The sequence below is a fragment of the Aotus nancymaae genome, unplaced genomic scaffold (genome assembly GCF_030222135.1).
Source record: "Aotus nancymaae isolate 86718 unplaced genomic scaffold, 86718_ANA_hifiasm-v0.15.2.pri h1tg000003l, whole genome shotgun sequence".
Lineage (NCBI taxonomy): Eukaryota > Metazoa > Chordata > Mammalia > Primates > Aotidae > Aotus > Aotus nancymaae.
This window is the reverse complement of record NW_026988414.1, coordinates 38062083-38084698: the sequence shown is the minus strand read 5'-3', so window position 1 is coordinate 38084698 and position 22616 is coordinate 38062083. Positions and strand designations below refer to the sequence as shown.

Below are 22616 nucleotides of genomic sequence, written 5' to 3'. Positions count from 1 at the left end.
AGTGCAGTAGCACAATCATGGTTCACTGCAGCCTCAACCTCCCGGGCTCAAGCAATCCTCTTGCCTCAGCCTCCCAAGTAGCTGGGACTAATGGTGCACATCACCATGCCCAGCTAATTTTTGGATGTTTTTGTAGAGACAGGATCTCACTACTATGTTGTACAGGCTGGTCTCCAACTCCTGGATCAGCAATCCTCCTGCCTCGGCCTCCCAAAGTGCTAGGATTACAAGCATCAGCCACTGTGCTCAACCCAAAGTTATGTTTCTAAGATAGAAAGAAGCATGTTTGCAAACTAGCAGAGTTGAGGATAAATGTGTATACAGATAGGTCTGGAGATGAAGATGGAACATGAGGGAGTTCAGAAGGCCTCTATCTCTTCAAAGCAGGAGTTCAGCTCCATAGTTGAGATAGGGGCAAGGAAGCTGGAGGGAAGGACGTGTGAGATAGTTGTTGCATTTGGGATAGGTAAGTCATTAATAATGATAATAGTAATTAACACTTAATAGCATTATGTGCCAAAGTGGTTTCTAAATGTCACATATTTCTTTATTTAACCTCGTAACAACCCTATGTGATAAACAATATTGTATTCCTGTTTTATGGCTAAGACCACTGAGGCACAGAGTAGTAACTTGTTAAGTGGCAGACCAGGACTGAAACCCAGGCGGGCTGGTGCCTGAGTCCATGCTCACAACCACTATACTATACTGGATGTTGCAGATGGTGAGAAATGTCTGACCTGGCAGTGTTCCTAAACCAGCCCAAAAAAGGTACAAACAACTACCCAGGGAATTAACTATATTCAGTACTGACTGAGGCTTCTTATCTACACTAGATCCTCCCAGCATCAGCCTGAGCCTACTCTTCCTCTTTCTTCACCCAATCAGCTCCCAGGGGGTAAGGGCAGGGACTCCATTTCTTTAATCCCACTCCACATAGCAGGCTGAGTAGAGTCTCATCAAATAGGTAGAAACTTTATTTTCTAAATCCCTCCCTGGACCTCTGTCAGAAGGCAGTTCAGATACACTGTAGGTAGAAGGCAGAGTAAGCCCTTCTTTAGCACTGCAGAACTTGGCAGAGGCTCCACACCTGTCACTCTTCACAGCAGTCCCTTCCCACATGCCAGAGAGAAGGGGAAGCATGACAAGGGGGCCCACCTCTGTGGACTCCAGCCTTCATGGGGATGTCTAGCAGTCACAGGGCTTCTCAGAAAAGACACACACATCTCAGACATTCAGGCCTGGAGAACAGCCTGGCTGAGCAGGTCTTCAGGATCGGGTATCTCGAGTCCTTCTTCGGGTACGAGGGCCAGAGCTGGAGCTGGGCATGGAACCCAGGCCAGGGGGTGCTCCTGGGGGTTGGTAGCCACACTCATTGGGGTTCAAGGGGTCCCGGCTGAGCAGTACCCACACTGCAGGCACATGGCGGCGCACTGTGAGGGGGTCTAGCCCTGTGTCAGGTGAGGTTGGGACCCAGCTGTCCTCAGTCTGCAGAAAACGTAGCTTGGTGAGCTGGTGTAGGCCTGGGACCCGCCGCTTCACAATCTCAGCGCAGCTGACAGCTTTTCCTGCAGCCCTGCCGGAACCTGAGAACACCACATGCCGTGCACTGCCGCCCTCCAACCGACCCAGCGCCAACCCCAGCAGGTTGCGAATTTTGCTGCCATCTCGGACCCGCATCTCAAGGGTATCAGGAGGTAGCTGGGGCATTGGGGACGGCGCTGGGAGCTCCACAGAGCCAGCTTTCCGGTAGTGCTCCATCAGTTTGCTGTCTTGTGACTCTCGCTGCCCACTGCATGGAAGCATCAGATGAGTGCTAGGCCATGTGCCCCAGGTCACTGTCCACCATCCCTTACCTCCCTTCAGGATGTGGCCCTGCTCCCCGTTCCAGACTTCCCAGAAACAGGATCGTATCCCCTGGTCCTTAGCATCTCATGACAAGGGCCATGCCTGCCTCACTCCGGGAAGGGGCTGTACCCCATACACCCCGGTCCTCTACAAGGGCCATAATACCCCCACCTCCAATCCTGGAGTCCCAGAGGCAAGATCAAATTCCCCAAACACCGAGCTCTTGGGATAACGCCAGGCCCCCTCATCCCAAACTCTCCAGAACTAGAGCCTAGTCCCGCTTATCCTGGATTCCTTGGAACAGGGCCTGGAACCCACACCCCAGACTAATACTAATGCTCCTCACTTGCGGCATTACAAGGACAGAGACAAGGCCCTTCGCCCCAGGGCCCCCAGAAAACAGCCAAGGACCCTTACCTAGTGCTGCCCCCAAGCAGAACTGATTTCGCTCTCCCAGAGGTTACCAGGGTCGAACCATATCAACCCAGGTCACTCAGAAACTCAGGGGCAGAGGCTCGACTCAGAAGGCTGCTCGGGCTATTCCAAGACAGCCTTGGTTGTTTCCAGGGTCCTGCCGGCCGCTGCGGCCAAGCAGCAGGCGTCCCCTCTCCCACCACCTCCGAGCGCCCCGCTGCCTGCCCGGTTCCAGCTCTCACCGAAGCCGCCTCACTGTCGATCCGGAGCCAAGATGGCGCGCGGGCCCAGAAACTCCAAGGCCGCAGGGCCGCGCACGCCCCGAGGGGGCGGGGCCTGAGGGGCGGGGCCTCAGGGTCCGGCCGCGAGGCACCTCCGCCGGGAAACAGAACCACCCGCAAGGCCGCCCCGGAGCAGTCCCAGTGGGGCTGGGACACTAGCGCAGTCTCCGCTGTAACGCCCTGGAGGGAGGCAAGAAGATATACTGCGGTAGAAAGGTGTAGCCGTTGGAGAAGTCCTACGTCTGAAGGAGAGGGATCTGGCTCTTAGAAGATGGGGAGGGCTGGCGTTACCTGTTGAGCAAAAGGGGAGGGAGAAGTGGGTTTCACCGTAAGTGCGAGCAGGAGCTTCAGTTTGGAGCTCTACACCTGCCAGAAAAGCCAGACCAGGATGAGTTTAGTTCCCAGGCCGCTGTTGCACAGGTGAGAGCCTTAGTTACCTACTTCTGAGCTTCGACCTCATCCTGTGGGCGCTAGCAGACCACGGAGGTTTTCCAGCGGCCTGTTGAACCAGATCTTGTGCAGGGAGCCGAGGAGTGGTGGGGAAATCGGGCCGCAGCCCCTGACGACGCCTAGCCGCGGAGTCTGGAGGCTGAGAGGGCAGGGGTGCCTACGGAGCCTAGTATGGTGTCTGGCGTATGATCGGCGCTCAAATGTTTGTTAAATGATTTGTTGAATTAACGAACCAGAGAAAAAGCAGTGGGAATGGAAAAAAAGATTAGATTGGGAGATACTAGTAGGTAGGTTCAGTCTCGAGTTGGCGACTGTTTGGACGGAGAAGTAGGGAATTCCGATCTAGGATGACTCCCAGGTTTCAGACCAGTTTGGACACGCTGAATTTGAGGTGCCGGTGAGGTCGCGCAGGCAGGGCAGCCAGCGGGCCATTGGAAAAAGGGTCTGGAGCCAGAGCACTCCGTGAGTCCACAAGGGGGCAGCAAACATTTGGTGGAGTGCGGTGCCAGTCTGTTTCTCAACGTACTTGCCCCAGAGCCCCTACTTCCCAACTTCCCCTCCCCAGGACCAAAGCTTCCTGCATCTAAACCTCTTAGGCAGCCCTTCTCGGCCGGTGGCACCAGGTAGGCTCCCAAGAGAGAAATTTAACGGCTCTTCTCTGCTTTTGCACATGCTGCTTCCTTGGTTCTGAAAGTCCCTGTACATCACCTACCAGGTCCCTTCAGTCCCTTTTTCTTTTGTGCCCACCTGATAGGACTGCCCTTTTCCTTTACTGTCCATCCTGCTAGCTAGTGCAGGGCAGGGATTAGGTTAGCCCCATCTACTCCCATCATCTGACATTTGGAGGTCTCTTCTTAGTAAATGTGGGTTAAATGGATATATAAAAGAATATCCCATTCACATCATCAAATGAGAGCCTTCATCTTGAGAATGCTACACCTGCCAGAAAGCCAGACCAGGATGACTTTACTTCCCAGTCCAACCATTAGGCAGGCTGACAGCTCTGCCCCTCCCCCGACCCCCAACCTAAACCAGGAAGCCAGCACACTCCTCCAGTCATCTCTATGGTTTATTGTCACTGAAATAAAAACACTGATGGGGGGAGGGTGGGTGTTGCAAATTGCAAACTTCAGGTAACCTGACCTCTAACTTTAGAGCCCCACCTGAGTACAGAGAGGTTGGCCTCAAATCCAATAAATACAAAGCTTCCTTTGCCTTGTAACAAAGGTGGGTTGGCATAGGGCCCTGGAGCCTGACTGCCCAGGCCCACCCTGGGATGGGGAGCAGCTGTCACTCCTCTGCTGGCTTCACTTGCTTGGTGGCCTCTAGCTGGCAAAGTAGTTCATCCCACTGCACGAATTGCTTGGAGAGAAGCATCGTCTGGTTGTATGTCAAGGTGAGAATAGGAGTCTGAGTGAGGAAGTGCATGGAAAGTGGGGAGCAGACAAATACAGGTGGGTGGGATGGGATGAGAGAGAGCTAGAGGTGGGACAAAAGGACAGGGCTTGGGGACAACACCCAAGGTCCTAGTTGAGTAGAAAGGATACAGTCTTATTGTATTCCTCCAGGAGAGCCTTGGACTCCTCAGTGATCTCCACACACTGGTCCTGTAGGGCCAAAATGTAGCAAAGAAAGGAGCTGGGCAAAGCCGTTATCTTACAATATACTTCCTGCCTCATCAGGGACTCCCACTCCCCTTAGAGCCTAAAAAAGATGATGCTGAATCCCAAAGCCAAAGGAACAAATGGCTATGGGTGAACTTTCAGGCTCCAGGATGGGTGCCCTAACAGCAGTCCAAAGACTGATTGAAAAGGGAGTGACCATACATTAAGTAAACATTCCCCCTAGTGTATGTCTCCTCTTCTTCTGCCCTTATTTTTGAACTCTCTTTGAACTTTACATTAGGGCCTGGGAATAGTGAAAAAAGAGCTCCTCCACTCATAGTCAAGGACATACCATCCCCAGGAATTCTTGGGTACCTCCCAGCCTCAACCTTATGGTGTCTCAATAAAGCCCTGCTCTGGGAGGCAGAAGGTTTGGACATGAACCTAGGCAAGTCCCTTTACCTCACTGGGGCATATGGAAGATAAAGGATAAACCCCAAAGTTTCCTCTGAGTTTACATCAGAAGGGCCTGAACTTGCTTCCCCAGGTGGCATGAGTGGGGACAAGGGGCTGTGCCACCTCTATCTTCCCTTCTAGTCCTCTACCCTCCCATACCTGCTGCTGAATGTGGATCTGGGCCAAGCACTGCAGGCGAGTGGCATGCTCAGGAACGGCTGTAAAACAACGCACACTGCTGGATGATGCTTGTGCCCTCCCCCGGGACTGCTCAATAGTCTATTAGGTCTTTGGCAGGATTAGAGTATTGAGTGGAGAAGCTAAACAAACGCCAGACTTCATCGACCGCTGCAGCTGGAGGTGGCGGTGGGGCTCCCTGCCCACTCCAGTCTTACTCCAGGACCCATAGGGGAGGGGAAGATACATGTCCCAAGGAGAAGAAAAAACCTTGGGGTTCCCAATGTTTTTCCCTACCCCACCCCAGTGCTATAAGCAGGACCAGGTAAAGAGAGCTTTGGCTATCATGGGAACTGTCCCTTTGCTTTTAGCCCAGTGGGGCCAGGTCTGCCTGGCCTAGGAAATAGGAAGCCTAAAGATGGATGCCAGGTCCCTAAGCTGGAATCCAACACCCTGAGGCTTGGCCACTATGCTGGGCTCAAAGCTTAAGGCTGTCAGATACTCAGTGGGCAGCTGATCAGGGGTAGGGAGCGGGAGCTGGGAAAAATACCTCCAGAGACAGACAAGATGGATATCTGGATCCAATTAAAGCCACTATCTGCTTGTCAAAGTCCAGGCCCAGGGACTGCTCTCAGCAGTGCAGCAGAAAGAATTCACATACATTCATGCACCTGGCAGAGACTCTGATAGTAAAATCTGGGTTCTGCAGCACCTTGAAGGAGAGATGCTTGGGGGTGGGTAGAAGGCAGAAGGAATCCCCAGAGTTGGGGACTGCTAGAGCTTAGGCTAGTGTTCTCAGGCCCAAATTGCCTAAAGTCCTAAAACTGGGCTCTCTACTCTGATAATTTTAATCCAGTGGATGTGGCAAGTACCCCCAGGGTAAGAATAAAGATAAGGAACTGGCCAGGCACAGTAGCTCACGCCTGTAATCCCAGCACTCTGGAAGGCTGAGGTGGGTGGATCACATGGGGCCAGCAGTTCAAGACCAGCCTGGCCAACATGGTGAAACCCCATCTCTACTAAAAATAGCTGGGTGTAGTGGCACACACCTGTAATCCTAGCTACTTGGGAGGCTGAGGTGGGAAGTTCATTTGAACCAGGAGGCAGAGGTTGCGGTGAGCCAAGATTGTGCCACTGCACTCCAGCCTGGGTGACAGAGTGAGACGGTCTCAAAAAAAAAAAGAGATAAGGAACAGACCCAATCTAAATCCACACAACCTGAAACACAAGAAAGTCTTGCCCATCCATCCACCCACCTTCCCAACCACAGTAGTGATGCTGCAGCCCCAGAGATACCTTTGATGTGAGCACTGTCCAGCATGGGCACCAAGGCGTTCACCTGCTCCAAGAGCGAAACCTGGGAGAGGATAAACTGCTCCTCTAAAGCAAAAATGGACAAGACAGTTGCAGTGAAGCAAACCTGGGCATTGCTACTCAGCCCATGTAAGGGCCTGAGGACCTGGCAAGGGAGATGGCTAGGTCCTAGAGCTTTTGGCAGTGACTCTGCCCACTGCCCTCCTCTCTAGATGCACATTTTCATTCTGCCCCCAGCTTTCCTGGATGCCTCAGGTCTGACCCATTTGAGCCTAAGGAGCCTCTCAATTACTCCAAATCCCACCTTTCTCCAAGGTTTAACTTCAAGGCCTCTTCTTCTAGTCTCCTATCAACAAACTCAGGGAATACCTCCTAGGCTACAGGATACAAAGTACTTCAGACTTGGATCCCCACACCCAGAGGTCCCTGGGAAGATCTAAAAAAGGAGATATGTGGCAGACTACACCAGGCAGGTTCTGCTCAGTGGCTCTGAGAGGCATAGACAATTATATGCTGAAGGAGAGCTGGGACAGTAATGGGAGAGTCCAGTGAGGGAAGCAGGATCTGGGTTAGGCCCTGTATGCACAGGGGGTTTCAATGCACTGAAATCCATAGAGTGGGAAAGGTATTCAAGAGGGAGGACTGTTATGTGCAAATGCTTAGAGGCAGGAATGCTGGTCAGTTAGTAAAGGAGAAAGAATTCAATTAGCTGAACTGGAGCAGGGAGAGCACAGGAAACAGAGTTGGATGGGAGGGTAGACCCGGCAGACTGGAAGGCTTTGAATGGCAGACTATGGAATTAGGACTTTATCCTAGAAGGCAGGAGATTCCAAAGTAGGCAAAGTGACATGTTGGAAACATGTTTTTGTGACAGTGAGACTGAACCACACGCAGGAAGGGAAAGATTAGGGTTAAGAATATGATTTAGGAGACTGTGCAACCATTCATGTGGCAGTGGATGCATAGTTCCTGAGGCAGTGCCACAGGGAGGCATGGAGAGGCTGGACTCAAGAGTCAGTGCAGTAGAAGATCTGTACTTGGTGCTTAAGTCATGGCAATTGATCAAGAGCCTTTTGGGAACTCTGACAGCCCTCTTAGCAGGAACTGCCCAACCTTATCCAGTCCTCAGTGCTGCACTGCACTGATCAGTCTTCTAGGAGACTGATCTCACATCTGGGTTATAAGCTCAGGTCCCTGAAGCAGGAGGGACTCTGTCTCCCCTAGCATGGGCTGTGCCCATGAGGGCAGGGACTTTCTGGTTCACCACTGTATGCTTCCTTACCTAGGATAGAACCTGGATCAGAGCAGATGATCATTCATTATACATCTTTTGGATGAATAATGAAGCTCAGAAAACCCAACTTATAGAGTGGCTGACTGATAGCAGACATTGCTAAGGCAATAGTTCCTGCCTAGAACTCTGAAATTGCAGCGCTTTCTCACATGAAAGAAAGATGTTGAAACTCATGCCAATATTTTCTCTTTTCTTTAATGGCAATGCTCTCTGCCCTTACCCTTTCCTAGAAGCTCATCTATCTAGTGAGCAAAAGTGAGGAAGGTTCTGAAGGAAAATCCAAGAGGCAGGCTAGTGATAGAACACTGGACTAGCTCCCACTGTGGCTGGCACCATGGCCTGCAGCTGGTCTAGAGGTATACTGTACTCAATGTCTACTAGAGGATCCGTAGGATCCTCAACCCAGAACCAGGCCACAATTCCAGAGAGCAGCATCCAGGGGTTGTATCCATCAGAAGACTGGATGGGGAGGCCATCTCTGTGCTTAACCTACCCAATGACCCACATCCTCAGATGCAGGTACACATGTAGCCCAGCATTACCTGCTAAGATGAATTGCAGCTTAGAGGCATCAGGTATGGCAATGCGGTCGATGTACTCAGGATCCAGGTACTTGATAATATCTTCAACTAGAAAAGTAGCGAGACGGAAAATGGAATAGATTTGGGGAGTAGAGCTGTCTTATGAAGGATGTTTGTCAAGTGGTCAGCCTTGAGGAGAGCCTTCAATGAGGAGCTGATACCCAACAGTGCCACATGAGCAGGGCTCCACCAGGCTCCCTATCCCCACTTCCCTATCTCTCCACTCTCTTCTCTTGAGGTCTCTTCTGACCTCAAGCTTCAGAGCTGAAGACACAATTGCCACCAACACTCTGGGCCCTCAGCATTCTCACTGACCTATCCTCACCAAGGGTAGAAGGCCTCTTTTCTCCTAGATGCCACCAAGACAAATCAGAGCTTTGTCTAATTTCTAGTTACTAAGCAGGTTACTAGCTCTGACATAACCAGGCTCTCAGCATCTAATTTGTTTCCTGCCTCTTAACCTTGCCTGGGAAATCTCATACCCTGTTTACCCTCCTTCACCAAGAGAAGCTTTCAGGCAGAGCGCTTATTTCATAACTAAGGACACTGTCATGGGCTTGAGGTTTATCCACAAGGTAGAAAAGCACACCTCAATTTACCAATTGAATTGGGTGCAGGTAAATGTCCCCATAATCTTTCTATCCCCAAAGGGCTATTCCAGTGACCTATTGAACTGAAGGGGCAGGGCCAGGTCCCAGGAAGCCTAGGGATGGGATGTTGGGTAGGTAGGCATATCATGGAAGCACTTACTCTTTTTGTACAGAATCTTCACCCTTTCCCTCTTGCTGGCAATGTTCCCCAAAGCCACCTGCACCTTGACCAGGCCGTCAGCCACCTGTAAGGGAAGTGGTGGTTAATTGCAAGATATACTACCTGGCTCAAGGCTTGGAAGAGGTAAAGAACCCTTTTTCTCCCAGATTCTCTAGGTTGGCCTCCCTTCTCTAATACTAAAGGAAATGCAGCCCCACCTTCTAGGAATCCTTAAAGTGGAGAGAGTCATGTACTCCTTGGGGAGATTCAAATATGGGGGAGATAATGAACTATTTTATAATTTATGGAATATATAGTATACACAATATATTTTCTAGTTCCTAAGCCCTGGGTTTGGGCATGAGAAATGCAAGCATCCTCATTCAAGCCTTCATGACCTCTAGACTGGCTGGCCTACCTCTAGCCCTATCCCCTCCAAAATAACTTTAGTGTGGGAGATGTAAGAATCCAAGACAACTGGGATACCAATGATGGTGCAATCACTGAATTTTGGAATACAGAAGAGAACTGGGTTAGGGGAGAGGAAGAATACAATTAAGAACCTATGAATTGAATTTGAGATGCCTATTGGATATCCAAGTGGAAAAAAATCCAGTAGACAACTGGACATACAAGTCTTGTTCTCAGAACAGAACTCTGGACCAGAGATAAACATTTGAGACATATTGACATGCAAATAGTAATTGACACTATGAAGGCGAGTGAGCGAATCCCAATATTAAAGGGTCAAATGGAGGAGACTAAGGAAGTGACTGCACTCACCCAGTCTTTAGGGCAGAGGGTGAGGAATGCGCCGTAGGGAGGCAAATAACTCTGAGAAGCAGCAGTGAGAGGCAGAAGGCAAACCAGGAAGGTGAGCGTCAAAGATCCCAAAGGAAGAGAATGTTTGGGAAGTTAGTTCTGCAATGGGAGCAGTCTGCTACTGGCAACTAATTCCTCCTTTCGTGTACAAACAGACATCATTACCTTGGATGCACTTAGCTCCAGGATATGCCTGACATGTCATCAGAAGTTCTTCAGTAAAAGGTCTTCCCACAGTGGAAATGGGAGGAGACGGCGCCTGAGCTTCGTAGTTGTCAAAATTCCGCCACTAGTATAAAGTAGTGCTAGTCCACATCTGAATACCTAGTACCCGTTCCTTCCTAATCCTGGCTCTTTCAGACCTCACCTCTCACCTTTTGGACCTTTCCTTATGCTCCTCTGCTCTGTCTCCTCAGGGGTCCCATGGACCTCTTCCTGCACAATTCATTTAGCAATTAATTATGCAGGGCTCCATGACGGGCCTTCGTATCATGGACTTCAGCTCTTATTGAAACTCTCATTAGTCAGCTTCTTGAGTGTGTCAGGTCTCCCCGACTAGCCCGCGAGGGCGAGGGCGGAGTCTTAGAGTAGGTACTGAGCCCACTCTCAGGCTTAACCACCTGCAGAGCCCCCTATGAGAATGGACCCCCGAGGGTCCAATCGGCTCTGGGAGGTCCCTGACCTTTGTTATTTCAAAGGCTGGGCTGCGGAGAACAGGACTGGAGCGGTTGCATCCCAAAGACCAGGACAGTGGACCGCTATTGCTCTGCTCCAGAAAGGGACCACCGGACCAGACTACTCACCTTCCGCGAGCCATGCGCCCCGCCCGGCCCGTACACCCAGCGCTCCAGCTCTTCCACTCGGGCTTGTAGCCGCTGCACGTCAGTCAGAGCCGCCATCGCTACTACCGACCCACCTCAGCCGGGAAACAGCCAGAGGGCGGGACGTCCGTCCAAATAGGAAGGCTAGCCAATCCGAGTGCACGAGCGGCCCTTTATGCAGGAAGTGACGCCATGATTCAGGCCTTCAGTGCCGGAAGTTGCTGCTTGGAGCTGTCAAAAGCTGATTACCTTGGCAACGGCTCTGTCCCAGCCCTCCCCTGGCTTCCAACGCCTGGTTGTTAAGACAGCCTTTGCTTTTCGGCTGCCAAAGATCTTTCCCCACGTTATTACCTGAGTTTGCACGTGTAAATACACTTACTATTCCAGGACAGGTCCATTCCCATGGATAACATCATTAGGAGGCTCCGTGAGTTACCATAAACTTTTGGAGTCTTCTAAGGTTCAATTGATTAAATGACTTGCCCAAGGCCACCCCGCACTATAGTGATAGATTGGGACTTGAACTCAGGCTGTCTGATTCAAGAGACGGAGCTCTTCTATTCTCATGGAACTTTGCTATTCTGCCTTCCCCTCTGAAAGCCCCTGGCCCAAGGCAGCCTATGTACCATGTAATTCCTCCCCACCTCCCATACCCAAACAAGAAAGGAGGCATCAGAGAGGGAGGGATCACAGCTTTATTGTCTAGATGTGACCTGAGGGATGTCTCTTTCACAATACCCCAACCCAACCTTTCACTTGGTTCCTGAAGAGAAGCAGGGCCTACTCAAAAGGGTAGGGTCCTAGAGATGACATTGACAGAGGGGACACATGAGGAGATGATGGGGGTTACTGGAGGAAGAACCCTTTGGTAGATGCTGCTGGAATTGGCCAGGGAAGAAGTGCCCTCCCTTTGCAATGAGGTAGGTGTAACATCAAAAGAAACTTTGGTTTTAAGTCCACATGGCATGGGAGGTGTGGTTCCCTTCCAGGGCTGGGTCCCAGAGTGGGCAGCCTGAAAGAATCAAAGCAAGGGGTCTCCTCCCCTCTCAGCAATGGGGCTGGGACTCTTAGTTTCAAGTTGGACCTCTCAGGGCAAGGTGCTGGAATGGGGCCCTGTGGAGGGTGGGGGTGCAGGGTTGGTTGGACCCTGGGAAGCTGGCACAGGCTGGCGGCGGGCAAAGAGGACACCTGGCAAAGGGGTGAGAAGATGGTAGAGGGCAAAAACAAGCAGGAGGGGGTAGGGTATGGAAACAGAAGAGGGGAACAGAAGTAAGTGTTCTGGTTGCTAGAACACTACTACACACGTACCCCTGCCACAAACCAATGAGGACAAGTTCCTTGGGTCAGTGAAAGACTCCATTGCTAATGTAGATACCCTCAAACAGGTAAACAAGGAATATTTATGCTGATACATAGGCCCATGACAAGGCAGACATCCCCTGGTACCCATGCCAGAGAGTTCATGCCTTGGATCCCATGCCATGTGGACACCCCCTTTAACCCATGCCAGTCTAGCAATCCCCTGAATCCTATGTTACTCATGCAAGTTTAGATATCCCTGAACCTCATGCTAGTAGAGGAAGTCTGAAATCCCCATGCCAGCCTAAATGCCCCTGACCCCATGCCATTGTAGACAGCCTGCAGTACCCATACCAGTGTAGACCACCCCGTTGATCTCTAGGGCCATGTTGATACTGCTGATGCCACTGCCTGCCAGATTAAGAGGCCCATCCAGCCGCTCTTCTGTCCAGGAGAGGGCAGAGGAATCACATTTTGGAGAATCAGACTTCAGACTTATTGATAGAATTTCCCCCCTCCATCCCTATAGTCAGCCCCCATTCCACTTCAAACCCACCCCTATACTCACACAGTTGTCTATAGACAACTGTCTGCCCCGTCTCTAACACCTGTCAGATGATGGGTCAATCCTCCCTCAGTGTACAGTCCCGAAGCCCCCTCACAGCAAGCCCCTCCTCACCCCTCAGGGGAACCTTGCCACGGGGCAGGAAGCTGGGGGGCATGCCAGATCGAGGTGGGTCCATGGGCCCCATCAGCACAGCTCTTTTCTCTGGGGGCTCCTCTGGTGCCAACTTCTCCCGTGTTGGTCCCAATGCCAGGCCCACAGGCAGTGCCAGGCGAGGGGCTGGAATTCCACTCTCCTCTAGAAGAACATGTTATTCAGCTCCCCTGGTCAAACCAACCCATCTCTGCATCTGCTTCTCCCCCAGGCCTGGGACCAAAAGAGGTACACTCAAGCTCATGCACCAGTCTCTCATCATTTGATCTATCTTCCCATCCAGAGCCTCAGCCTGGAAGCGCTGAAGCGTTTCTCTAGAGCCCAAAGGACCAATGCACATGTCTAGAGAATTTGGGAGATTGTTTTTAGCTGTTGGTTATTGAATAATTCAGATCGCAAGAGGCACAAACTATATCCAAATAGGAGCACTGGGTGGACAGGTGTGGAATGGAGATGCTGTGATTAAAGGACCTTTTCCTGAACTTCGGCCCCCACACCTCAGTAACCCGTACCCTAGAGTTCTCATTTGACCCCAAACCTCAGGACCCCTAAACCTCAGTAACCCCCAAACCTCAGAGGCACGTCAGACCTTACTGCTTCCATACCTCAATGCCTCCCAGACCTCGGTCCCCACACTGTAATGGTTCTCATATCTTAGCGCCCACCTAAACCTCAGAGACCCCTAAACCTCCACCGTTCTCCCCTCGCACCTTTCTTAATAGGGCATGGACTCAACTGAGCGCAGGCGTGCGCTGGCAGGCCGGAGGCGGAACCCTGGACGGGGCCGGGGCTGGATGCCGTCGCCGGAGGGGCGGGGCCAGGACCCATGACTAGACCCTGAGCGCCCAAAGGGGGCGGCCCTGCCAAGCCGAAGGGAGGGGTAGCGGTGTAAGCATGGCGACGGCCCTCGCGCCGATTGCTGTCTATGGCGGCCTGGAGCTCCCCTGGGGAGCTGAGCGCTCGAGTCTCGCACTCGTACGGGTACAGGTACTTCATGTACCTAGGGGCGGACAGCGGGCGGTGAGTGTGTGGGAGGCTGGGCCCAGCTGGTCAAGTGCTACACCCGGACTCCCGCCCGGGACCCTCCCAGCCCCGCCTTAGCCCGACCCCGCGCCCCCTTCCCTTCCTTCTGCTCGCGCCCTTGGCCTCACTGGGTGCGTAGAGTGAAGGCGGCCGAGGTGATGGTGGTGGGTAGGCTGAGGCCGCGCGTGACCTCCCGCCACACTTTGCGGTTGATGACTTCCACCAGGCCGCCCTTGGCGGTCACCAGGCGAAACAGAGCGTACAAGTCCAGCACCTGCTTCGCCATGATAGGCACGCGGTTCACTGGCGTCCCTGGTGGGGAATGGGCTGCCGTCAGGACACTGAGACTAAGACCCTGCCTGCGGCATCCCCGGGGACTGATACAGGGCGGGAGCCCCGGGGGGCGGGGGCGGCGGGAAAGAGGGAGACTCCGGGGAATGGGATTACAGGCGGAGCCCACAGAGCTCCAGGGCTTCTTTTTTAGCAGGAAGGACAGGAGGCTAGACCAGGAGTGGGCGAAGTTCTGTAAAAGGCCAAATGGCTAAGTGATCTCTGTCACAACTACTCAACGCTGCCATTGTAGCCCGAAGACGGCCATGGAGAATACCTAAAGGAATGGGTGCGGCTGTGTTCCAATAATATACTCTGAAATTCGAATTTCACCAGTCTGGCAATGTTATTTGTCTTTTAATTTTGTCCCCCAACTATTTAAACAAGTAAAAACCATTCTTATATTGCAGGCAGCTGGGTTTGGCGTGCAAACTTTAGTTTGCTGTTCCCTGGGGTAGATCATAGGAAGGACTTCCGGACAGTGCTGAAGAGCCAGCCACTCCTAAGCAGCAGCCCCCGGGTAGCTGCCCAAGGCTGGGGGATGACGGGCGAGAGAAGAATCAGCTCCCGCCTCGGCCCGCCGACTCCGCAGCCCGCGCCGCCCCCGCCGTCCAGTCCTGACAAAGGGGCCTGTCTGCGCTGAGCGATGGGCCCCAGTTAATTCCTTACCGATCCCGTCCCCTTCCGCCGCGCCTTTGGACCCGAACAATTAGCTGCGGCCTGATTAATGGGGGAAAATTATCGGCCCCGCGGGACCCTCTCCCCCTGCAGCTGGAGCGGTGGGAGGCAGGGACCGAAGGGAGGCAGAGCTAGTGGGGAGGGGCGGGCAGGCAATGCTGGGATCGGTTCACACCCGCTACCCCAGTGGAGGGGAGGCCTCGAGGAAGGGCCAGAGAGGGGACACTGGAACTAGAATGGGCCTCCCTGGGAAGCAAAAGGACTTAGGACCCGACTGAGGGTCCCTGGGAAGGAAGGGACCCGAAAGGGGTGCTGGGGCTGGGGTGACGGCGGGGGGTGGGAAGTGGGCCAGCAGCTGTACTAAAGAAGTCGGGGGGCGGGCAGTGCAGCCAGTTAATTAGCGGCTTATCAGGCTGCGCTCCGAGTGAGTTAATTAGCTTTGTAGAGAGAGATAATGAGTCAGTGTTCGGTCTCATGAATCTGGGGAGAAGCTGAAGTGATGGACTGCCACCCACCCTGATGTCCTCCTGGACCCTTCTTGCCTTCTCCAGCTCTGACATTCCTGGAAACGAATTTCTCTCCTCCTCCACAAGCTCAACTCATATAGTCCCAGCCCACCCCTTGGGAAGTCCTTCCTTCAGTCTAATCCTAGTCCTTCCTGCTGGAGAGCACACGAGGTGTCCCCTGCCTGAATCAAGGGAAAACAGGAAAGACATGGCTGGATGAAGGACCCTGGACAGAGAACCAAGGCATTCTTAGCCCTCTAGTTCTGGCTCCCATCCCAGGCCAGCCCTCCATCAGTTCCTCCTCCCACCCTCCCAATTGATCCCACACTCATTAACCTGCCAGTGGGCTGGCCACTAATTAATCCTGGGTGGAGGAGGGGGGCAGGGTTAGAGGTTAAAGATGCTACTGAGGGCAAAGGACAGGTGCTGCCAAGCTCAGGCCCCTGCAGGGAGAGCCCAACTGGGTTTCCTCAAACCTGGTAAGGGGGCAATTCCAGGGCCCTTCCCCTATGTCATGCCACTCACCCCTCTTTTGCATGAAGCTAAACAGGTCATCCAGAAATTCCTTCCTCTTGGGGTCTGCATCGAGCTCATACAGCTGGGGAAGGATTGGGGTCATTCTACAGCTCTGTTGATCCCCCCTCCCTCCCTGGACCCAAATTCAGGTTGTACCCTGAACAAGAGCCCCTAGCTGAAGGAGTCAGTAGGATCTCAATGTGGACTCCCTGGCATTAGCATTAGGCTCTCTTCCCTCTAAGGGCAGGTAGAGGTGCCTTTTTCTAGTACACACAGAGACTGGCACTGGTAGTGGTGCCCTGGGCAGTTCAAACCACCCATCTTGGGAGTAAGGGAAGAGAGGAACAGGATGGAGCTTGGAGGCTCAGCCTGCCCTCTGGGGCTCAGTTTTCCCCCACCCTCATGGGACATTTAGAGCCCCAGGAAAGAAGCTAGGCTGGGGTTGTATTCCATACTGAGGAGACAAACATATATCTGATGCTCTGATTCATTCATTTAAGAACTTCATGCTGTTCACATCCCTATATGCCAGGGCTGGGGGTGAGTGAAGGGCAGAGATTCTTCTAACACACCCCTCAGGCAGGGTGATGCTCAGAAGCTCCTAGGTCAACACCCAGGGCCCCTCAGCTCATCTTCTGGTCTGATCACCTTTCAGAGGCAGTTACCCTGCCTACTACAGAAGCTGCTATAGAGGCAATGGCCGTGTACCACCTAGGACCTGTGGGGTCAGAGTTTGAAGGATCCACAGGCCATCTCAACTCCTCCCAGTCATGTGGAGCCCCACCTCCTGTGTCAGCTCCCAAATACCAGCCAAGGGAACCATCCCTAGAGTCATTGACCCAGAGTAACAGTCCTCGAGTAACACCTATAGATAATATTCCATCACTCCATCCCCATAAGAATCCTCAGAGTAAAAAACAAACAAAATACCCATGAGTAATAAACCCCAGATCTGCCTTTAGAGCCACATTCCCACAAAAACTGAGCCCTAAGTCCTAGATGGATACTCACATATAATACATACACTCTCCAAGTAGTAATCCCTACTAGAATTATACCTAGGAGAAACAGTGTATAGTGCCCATCTCCAGAACAGAGCCCTGAGTAACACTCTCAGTTTTACGCTAATGCCAGAGTACTAGTCACAGGTTAATGCTTTTGGAATATACTCAGACCAACAGCCTACAAGTTAACATCACCAGAATAGCACACCTGGGGTCACAGCCCTGTGTAACACCTTCATAGTGACAGCCTTGAGTAGTGTCCTTAGAATGACACCCAGAGGGTTCTCCAGGGAGAAAGAACCTCAGATTAAGGCCCTGTGAGTGAAGTCTTGTCATTCTGAGTTGCAGAGGAGCCCTTTAGTCGTACTGCAGCTGAGTGACCATCACGGGCTGGGAACTATTGTCCATGGAACTCAGGCCTGGGAGAAGGTTTGCATGCGGCCGGGGTAAGGGAGATGTAACAGGAAAGAGACAAGAGATGTGTCAGCCTGCCAAGGCAGTGACAACCTCCATTCTGTTTCCAAAGACAGAGGAAGCAACTAGGAACCCCCACTGGTCACTGGAATATGATCTTGTGACTTGATGTGTGAGAAGATGGATAGGGTGGTGCTAACATTGGAATTACCAGCCCCTAGACTGCCCTCCCTCAAAGGTTCCTACACCTGGCTGGGCATGGTAGCTCATGCCTGTAATCTCAGCATTTTGGGAAGCTGAGGTGGGAGGATCACTTGAGCTCAGGAGTTCAAGACCAGCCTGGGCAACACAAGGAGACCCTGTCTTTACAAAAGAAAATTTTAAAATTTAGTCAGGCATCTGTCTTTCCCTTCCTGTCACTATCCTCCAGTTTTCCCTCTGTCTTTCTCTAGGTCTCTGTGTCTCTGTGTCTCTTTTCATCTTGCAGAGGGTGGTGCTGTGGGTGGGTGGGCTGCTAATCACCTGGCTCTGCTTTTGCCAGAAGAGGGAGATAGGGGAGAGGGCTTGACATCGAGGGGGTCAGTCCTACCTGCTTGAATTGTTCCTCGTAGGTCCACTCATGAGGATGGAGTCCAGGGGGCTGGCTAGAAGGTGAGCTGGGCCCCTGGACCCCTGGACGGCTCTCCTCATCTGCCTCCTCCTCTGCTCCGGCTTCCTCTCCCTCCTCATCTTCTTCAGCATCTTCCTCTTCCTCAGCCCCAGCCTCCCCCAAGGCCCCCTCAGGGGCCTGTAGGGTCCGATGGTTAGGCAGGGGAGGCCGGGGTGGCAGCAGCGGGCGTGGAGGTGCCAATGGCCCCACCCCCTGGGCCAGCCGAGCTGCCTGCTGCCTCTGCAGGGCTTCCATGACAGCTTCCAGGCGCAGTCCCCCAGCTGAGGGGGGCCCTGGTACCAGGCGGGACCCCGAGGAAAGGGCCGCCTGTTGGGGAGGGAATTATGGATGCTGGGCCCTGCTGGCCCTATAGCCCCCAACACAAGGGGAGGTGGTCATAGATTCAGGGAAGTGCAAGGGTCACAAGGAAAGAGGCAGAAATATAGCTTTCCTAGAGGTGAACAGAAATAGGACCAGACACAGGGAATCAGAAATGGCCATTGACTGAGGACTGGGAGACTGAGCAGATCAGAGAGGGTGACAGGGACCAAGAGATATCGGAAATGTCGGAGGGAGGGAGAGAAAAAGAAAAGGAGAAGGGGAGATATCTGACAGAGACAATAACAGGGAGATGTGGAAATAGAGATGGAACAGGGTGACAAGGAGAGACAGAAGTGGGGTGACACAGACTTGAGAGGGACCAAGATGGAGAGAAGCAGAGATATCAGGCAGAGACAGGGTAGAGAGACAGAGATGGAGAGAGCTGGATACTGGGCAGAGAGACAGGGAGGGTAAGAGAGATAGAGGAGCAAGAGATAAATATAAAAGATCTAAGTGACAGGTAGCTCAGAGACGGACAGAGACAGAGAGACAGAGGCAGAGATAGACAAATAGTGAGACAGGGGTTGAGAGAAAGGGAAAGAGCAAGATAGCAGGAAACAGAAGAGATTAGAAAGAAACAGTGAAATAGAGAGGGACTGACAGAGACAGGGACGGGAAAAACAGCCGGAGAGAGGGGCAGAGGACAGGGACCGAGGAGTCGCGGGAATGGAGGGCGGTGGGGACGGGCACCGAACCGGACGGGCAGGAGGCGGCGGAGCCGCGACGCCCGGCTTCCTCGCTCCGGGTGCCCCGCGGCCGCACTCACCTGCCTGGGGTGGCCTCCTGCCCCTGGCGTCTCCACGGCGCTGCCTCTGCTCCTCCCGCCTCCCGGGCGGCCCTGGCCTCGGCTGGGTCCCCGCGGTGCACTCCCACCGCCCTGCGCTCCTCTGGCCGCGGTGCGCTCACTCGCCGCGCTGCTTGCGGCGACCGCGGGGGCGGGACCCGAGAGGGGCAGGGCGGGCGGGGCGCTTGGGGAGAGGCCCCTGTGGGCTCCGCCGCTCTCAGCCCCCTAACAGGTGTCTTCCACCTTCCTCCAGCCAGCTTCGGGGGGCAGGGGGCGCTGGAGAGCTGCGGGGGAGTCGTGAGAGAGTGAGGGCTCCACCGCCGCCGGACTCGGGACCAGAGCCCCGCCCAGTCTCACAAGTCGTGCCTCCGACACCCACATTCAGCACTGGGCTTCCACACACAAACAGCCGCGTCCACACACCAACACACCTTGTCACAAGTTCAGGCGCTCAGCTGCCCCGTCTCACACGTTCAGTGACACGGTCACCACAGTGTCAATGGCCTGGGCAGGCTGTGATCAGGACGGGAAACCCTCTGCAGGATTCTGGGGTGAGTGTGGAGGGTCTGGTCAGAATAGATGCTTCTCCCCTTGCGGTGACCAGTCCTGCCCTGCCCACGCGCTGTCCCCAACTGCAGGCATGCTGCAGTTTGCACACATGTGTGCACATGGTAGTGGACCCACACCTATGCACTCACACGCACTCAAGAGGTCTTTAAGCTGACTGCACACCCGCAGCAGGGTACACACACCACGGCATGCAGGTACACAGCCATACACAGTTTTTGTCTCTTTTGATGTTCTATTTTGGAAATTTTCTTTTTCTTTCTTTCTTCCTTTTTTTTTTTTTAACAGAGTCCTACTCTGTCACCCAGGCTGGAGTGTAGTGGCGTGATCTGGGCTCACTGCAACCTCGGCCTCCCAGGTTCAAATGATTCTCCTGCCTCAGCCTCACGAATAGCTGGGATTAGCTGGGATTACAGGCACCCACCAGCAGGCCAGGCTAATTTTTGTCTTTTTAGTAGAGACAGGGTTTCACCATTTGGCCAGGCTATCTCAGACTCCTGATCTCAAGTGATCCACCCACCTCGGCCACCCAAAGTGCTGGGATTACAGGAGTGAGCCACCACACCCAGCCTCTAGTATGAAAATTTTCAAACATAGATGGATGAATAGTATAATGAAACAATAGTACTCATCATAGGCTTGTTTCAATGGTGACTGGCACTTCACCCATCTTCACACACATTCTCCACCCATGTGTACCTGACTCCCACATCTGTATCTCGAGACCCCCTCAGCCCACTGCTTTGGGCCCTCCCCCTAACTATTCCAAGATGCTGAAATGCTGTTCCTTATTTGGGGGTCCTGAGTAGCAGGTCTCTTAGATTTTCTGCTCTGAGCAGCCTGGACCCCACTCCCCTTGGGCATCCTCATACTTCCTGTTTCTTCCTGTGCCCAAGGGGACCACCTGCCAAATGTGAGGGCCACCATGAGGTGATGTTAAATGTATAAGTGAACAGCAGGTGTCTGTAGGGGTGATATCTGGCATAGGTATGAAACCGTGGCACCAGAGACTGTTTCCTGACCTCACACCCGGAGTTCAGGAATCTAGACACGACCTTTTTCTCCTTCCTTCTCCTTTTTACTCTCCCAATCAGTCCACTTCTCTCAGCCTCAGCTTGTTCTGGCTCAGACCACCAGCTTTTCTGACCAGGATCCCATGGTGGGTGTCTCCTCCCTGCTCTCCCTGCCTCCAGCCGCCACCCCATCTGCACCCTTCTGTGCCCAGCTTTTACTGCAGCACTAAGTCATGGTTCTCTACGGCCCATTCCCAGCTATGCTGAGGCTCAGCCCCATTCATATCTTCAGCTCCTCCAGTGTCCTCCACCTCATCAGATTTCAGACCTCTGGGCCCATCAGATCCCTCAGCCCCCAGAAGCTCCAGTGATTCAATCACCATCAGTACTGATGCCTCCTCCCCCATAGCTTCGTTTGGTGTGAGTATTCTGGGGCAAAGCCAAGCCTCCGCCTCTGCCACCTGCTCTCTGATGCTGGGAGGGGAGAATCTGAATGCGCCAGGCAGACAGACATGCCCTGAAATTCTAGTGGAAGTCTGGAGAGCAGAGGATAGTGATCCCAGAACCCCTGCACACTGCTTGCTCCTTTTCCCCCCACCACAGCTTCTCCTGGCTGCTCAGAGGTGCCTGGACAAAGGTAGGTGGTGAGAGTGTCTTCTTGGAAAGGTAGAAAGGGGCTTGGGGAAATTCCAATTCTGAGTGTTTGGAGATCACTTTGTAGGGTTTGGGTTGAGGGGCAACAGGCTGGGCAGTCACTCCGCAGTCCCCCAGATCAATCAAGCAAAGTTAATCCACTTCTGGGGTCTGGGCCAGGAGGGCTACAACTGGGAAGGGCTGAGGGGAAGGAATACTCCTAACTGGGACCTGGTTTATCTCTCTTCATCTGTGAGAAGGAAAAGCTGCCTCTCACACCCACAGTCCGATCTTATACCTCACAGAGACAGAGACAGACCTAGATCTTCAGAGACCCATGCTTCATTCATCCAACACATGTTGATTATCTATTTTTTGCCAAGCACTGGTGGACACAGGAGCCAATAATACAAACTCCCTATTATAATGGCACAATTCTAAGTGGGGGCAATATACAGTGTGTCTGATGGTGATAAGTACCATGGAGAAAAATGTAGCTGGGTTGAGGGGAACAGAAAGGGAAGTATTAGTTACCTATTGTTGTGTAACAAATCACTCCATAATTTAGCAGCTTAAAACAACAAACATTTATTTTCTCACAATTCTGTAGGTCTGGATGGTTCAGACTCATTGTCTCTTATGGTGTTGTGGTGAAAAGGTTGGCCAGGGCTGCAGTCATCTGAAGGCTTGACTGGGACTGGAGGATCTACTTCCAAGATGGCTCACTTGCATGGCTATTGGCAGGGGGCCTGTTTCCCTGCAATGCTGGCCTCTCTATAGGATTGCTTGTCTGTCCTCCCAACATGGAAGTTGGTTTCCCCAAGAATGATCCAAGAAAGAGAGACTCTTTAGGTAGCAATGCTTTTTATGGCCTAGTTCTAGAAGTCACACATTGTTATTTCTGTCACGTTATTTGTTAAAGTACATAAGTCTAGCCCACTCAAAGGGGAGGGGGAGGAATTTAGGCTGTACCTCTTGAAGGACAGAGCATCAAAAATTTTGTGATGGCATTTAAAATTACCATGCAAGAGATACTATTCTATAAGTGTTGAAGAACTCAGTGAGCAGGAATTGAAGGAGGGGAGAAAGACAGCTATGGCTACATAGGTACCTAGGGAAGAGCACTGCAGTCAGAATAGCAGGTGCAAATACACTGGGGTAGAAGTTTGCTTGATGTGTTGGAAGAAAAGCAAGGAGGCCACTAGGTTGGAATGGGGCGCTGAAGGGGTGAGTTGTTGGAATGTCTGGTCAGAGGAAATGGGCCTTGGAGTAGGCCCTTGTAAGGAGTC

At 52.7% G+C, this 22616-nt stretch overlaps 3 protein-coding genes across 4 annotated transcripts; all 3 read right to left on the bottom strand.

Annotated features, from left to right (window-relative positions):
- Positions 1-959: 959 nt before the first annotated feature.
- On the bottom strand, positions 960-2561 carry RPP25L (ribonuclease P/MRP subunit p25 like). 2 transcript variants are annotated; one of them, XM_012463243.3, is made up of 2 exons: positions 2505-2561; positions 960-1792 (listed from the first exon to the last, which is right to left on the bottom strand). In XM_012463243.3, exon 2 carries the CDS (start codon positions 1759-1761, stop codon positions 1270-1272), a length of 492 nt encoding a protein of 163 aa, XP_012318666.1. In that variant the 5' UTR covers positions 1762-1792; positions 2505-2561; the 3' UTR covers positions 960-1269. The 2 variants fall into 2 exon arrangements, with proteins under 2 accessions (XP_012318666.1, XP_012318665.1); XM_012463242.3 differs by lacking the exon at positions 2505-2561 and adding an exon at positions 2266-2495.
- A 1483-nt stretch (positions 2562-4044) lies between these two features.
- On the bottom strand, positions 4045-10922 carry DCTN3 (dynactin subunit 3). Its single transcript, XM_012463244.2, has 7 exons — positions 10795-10922; positions 9170-9254; positions 8381-8467; positions 6527-6610; positions 5213-5271; positions 4541-4600; positions 4045-4373 (listed from the first exon to the last, which is right to left on the bottom strand). The coding sequence occupies exons 1-7, from the start codon at positions 10888-10890 to the stop codon at positions 4284-4286; spliced, it is 561 nt and encodes a 186-aa protein (XP_012318667.1). The 5' UTR covers positions 10891-10922; the 3' UTR covers positions 4045-4283.
- Positions 10923-11489: 567 nt separating this feature from the next.
- ARID3C (AT-rich interaction domain 3C) lies at positions 11490-18979 on the bottom strand. Its single transcript, XM_012463245.2, has 7 exons — positions 17890-18979; positions 15892-15964; positions 13981-14164; positions 13540-13829; positions 12791-12973; positions 12466-12555; positions 11490-12000 (listed from the first exon to the last, which is right to left on the bottom strand). The coding sequence occupies exons 1-7, from the start codon at positions 18202-18204 to the stop codon at positions 11900-11902; spliced, it is 1236 nt and encodes a 411-aa protein (XP_012318668.1). The 5' UTR covers positions 18205-18979; the 3' UTR covers positions 11490-11899.
- Between the last annotated feature and the right edge of the window lie 3637 nt (positions 18980-22616).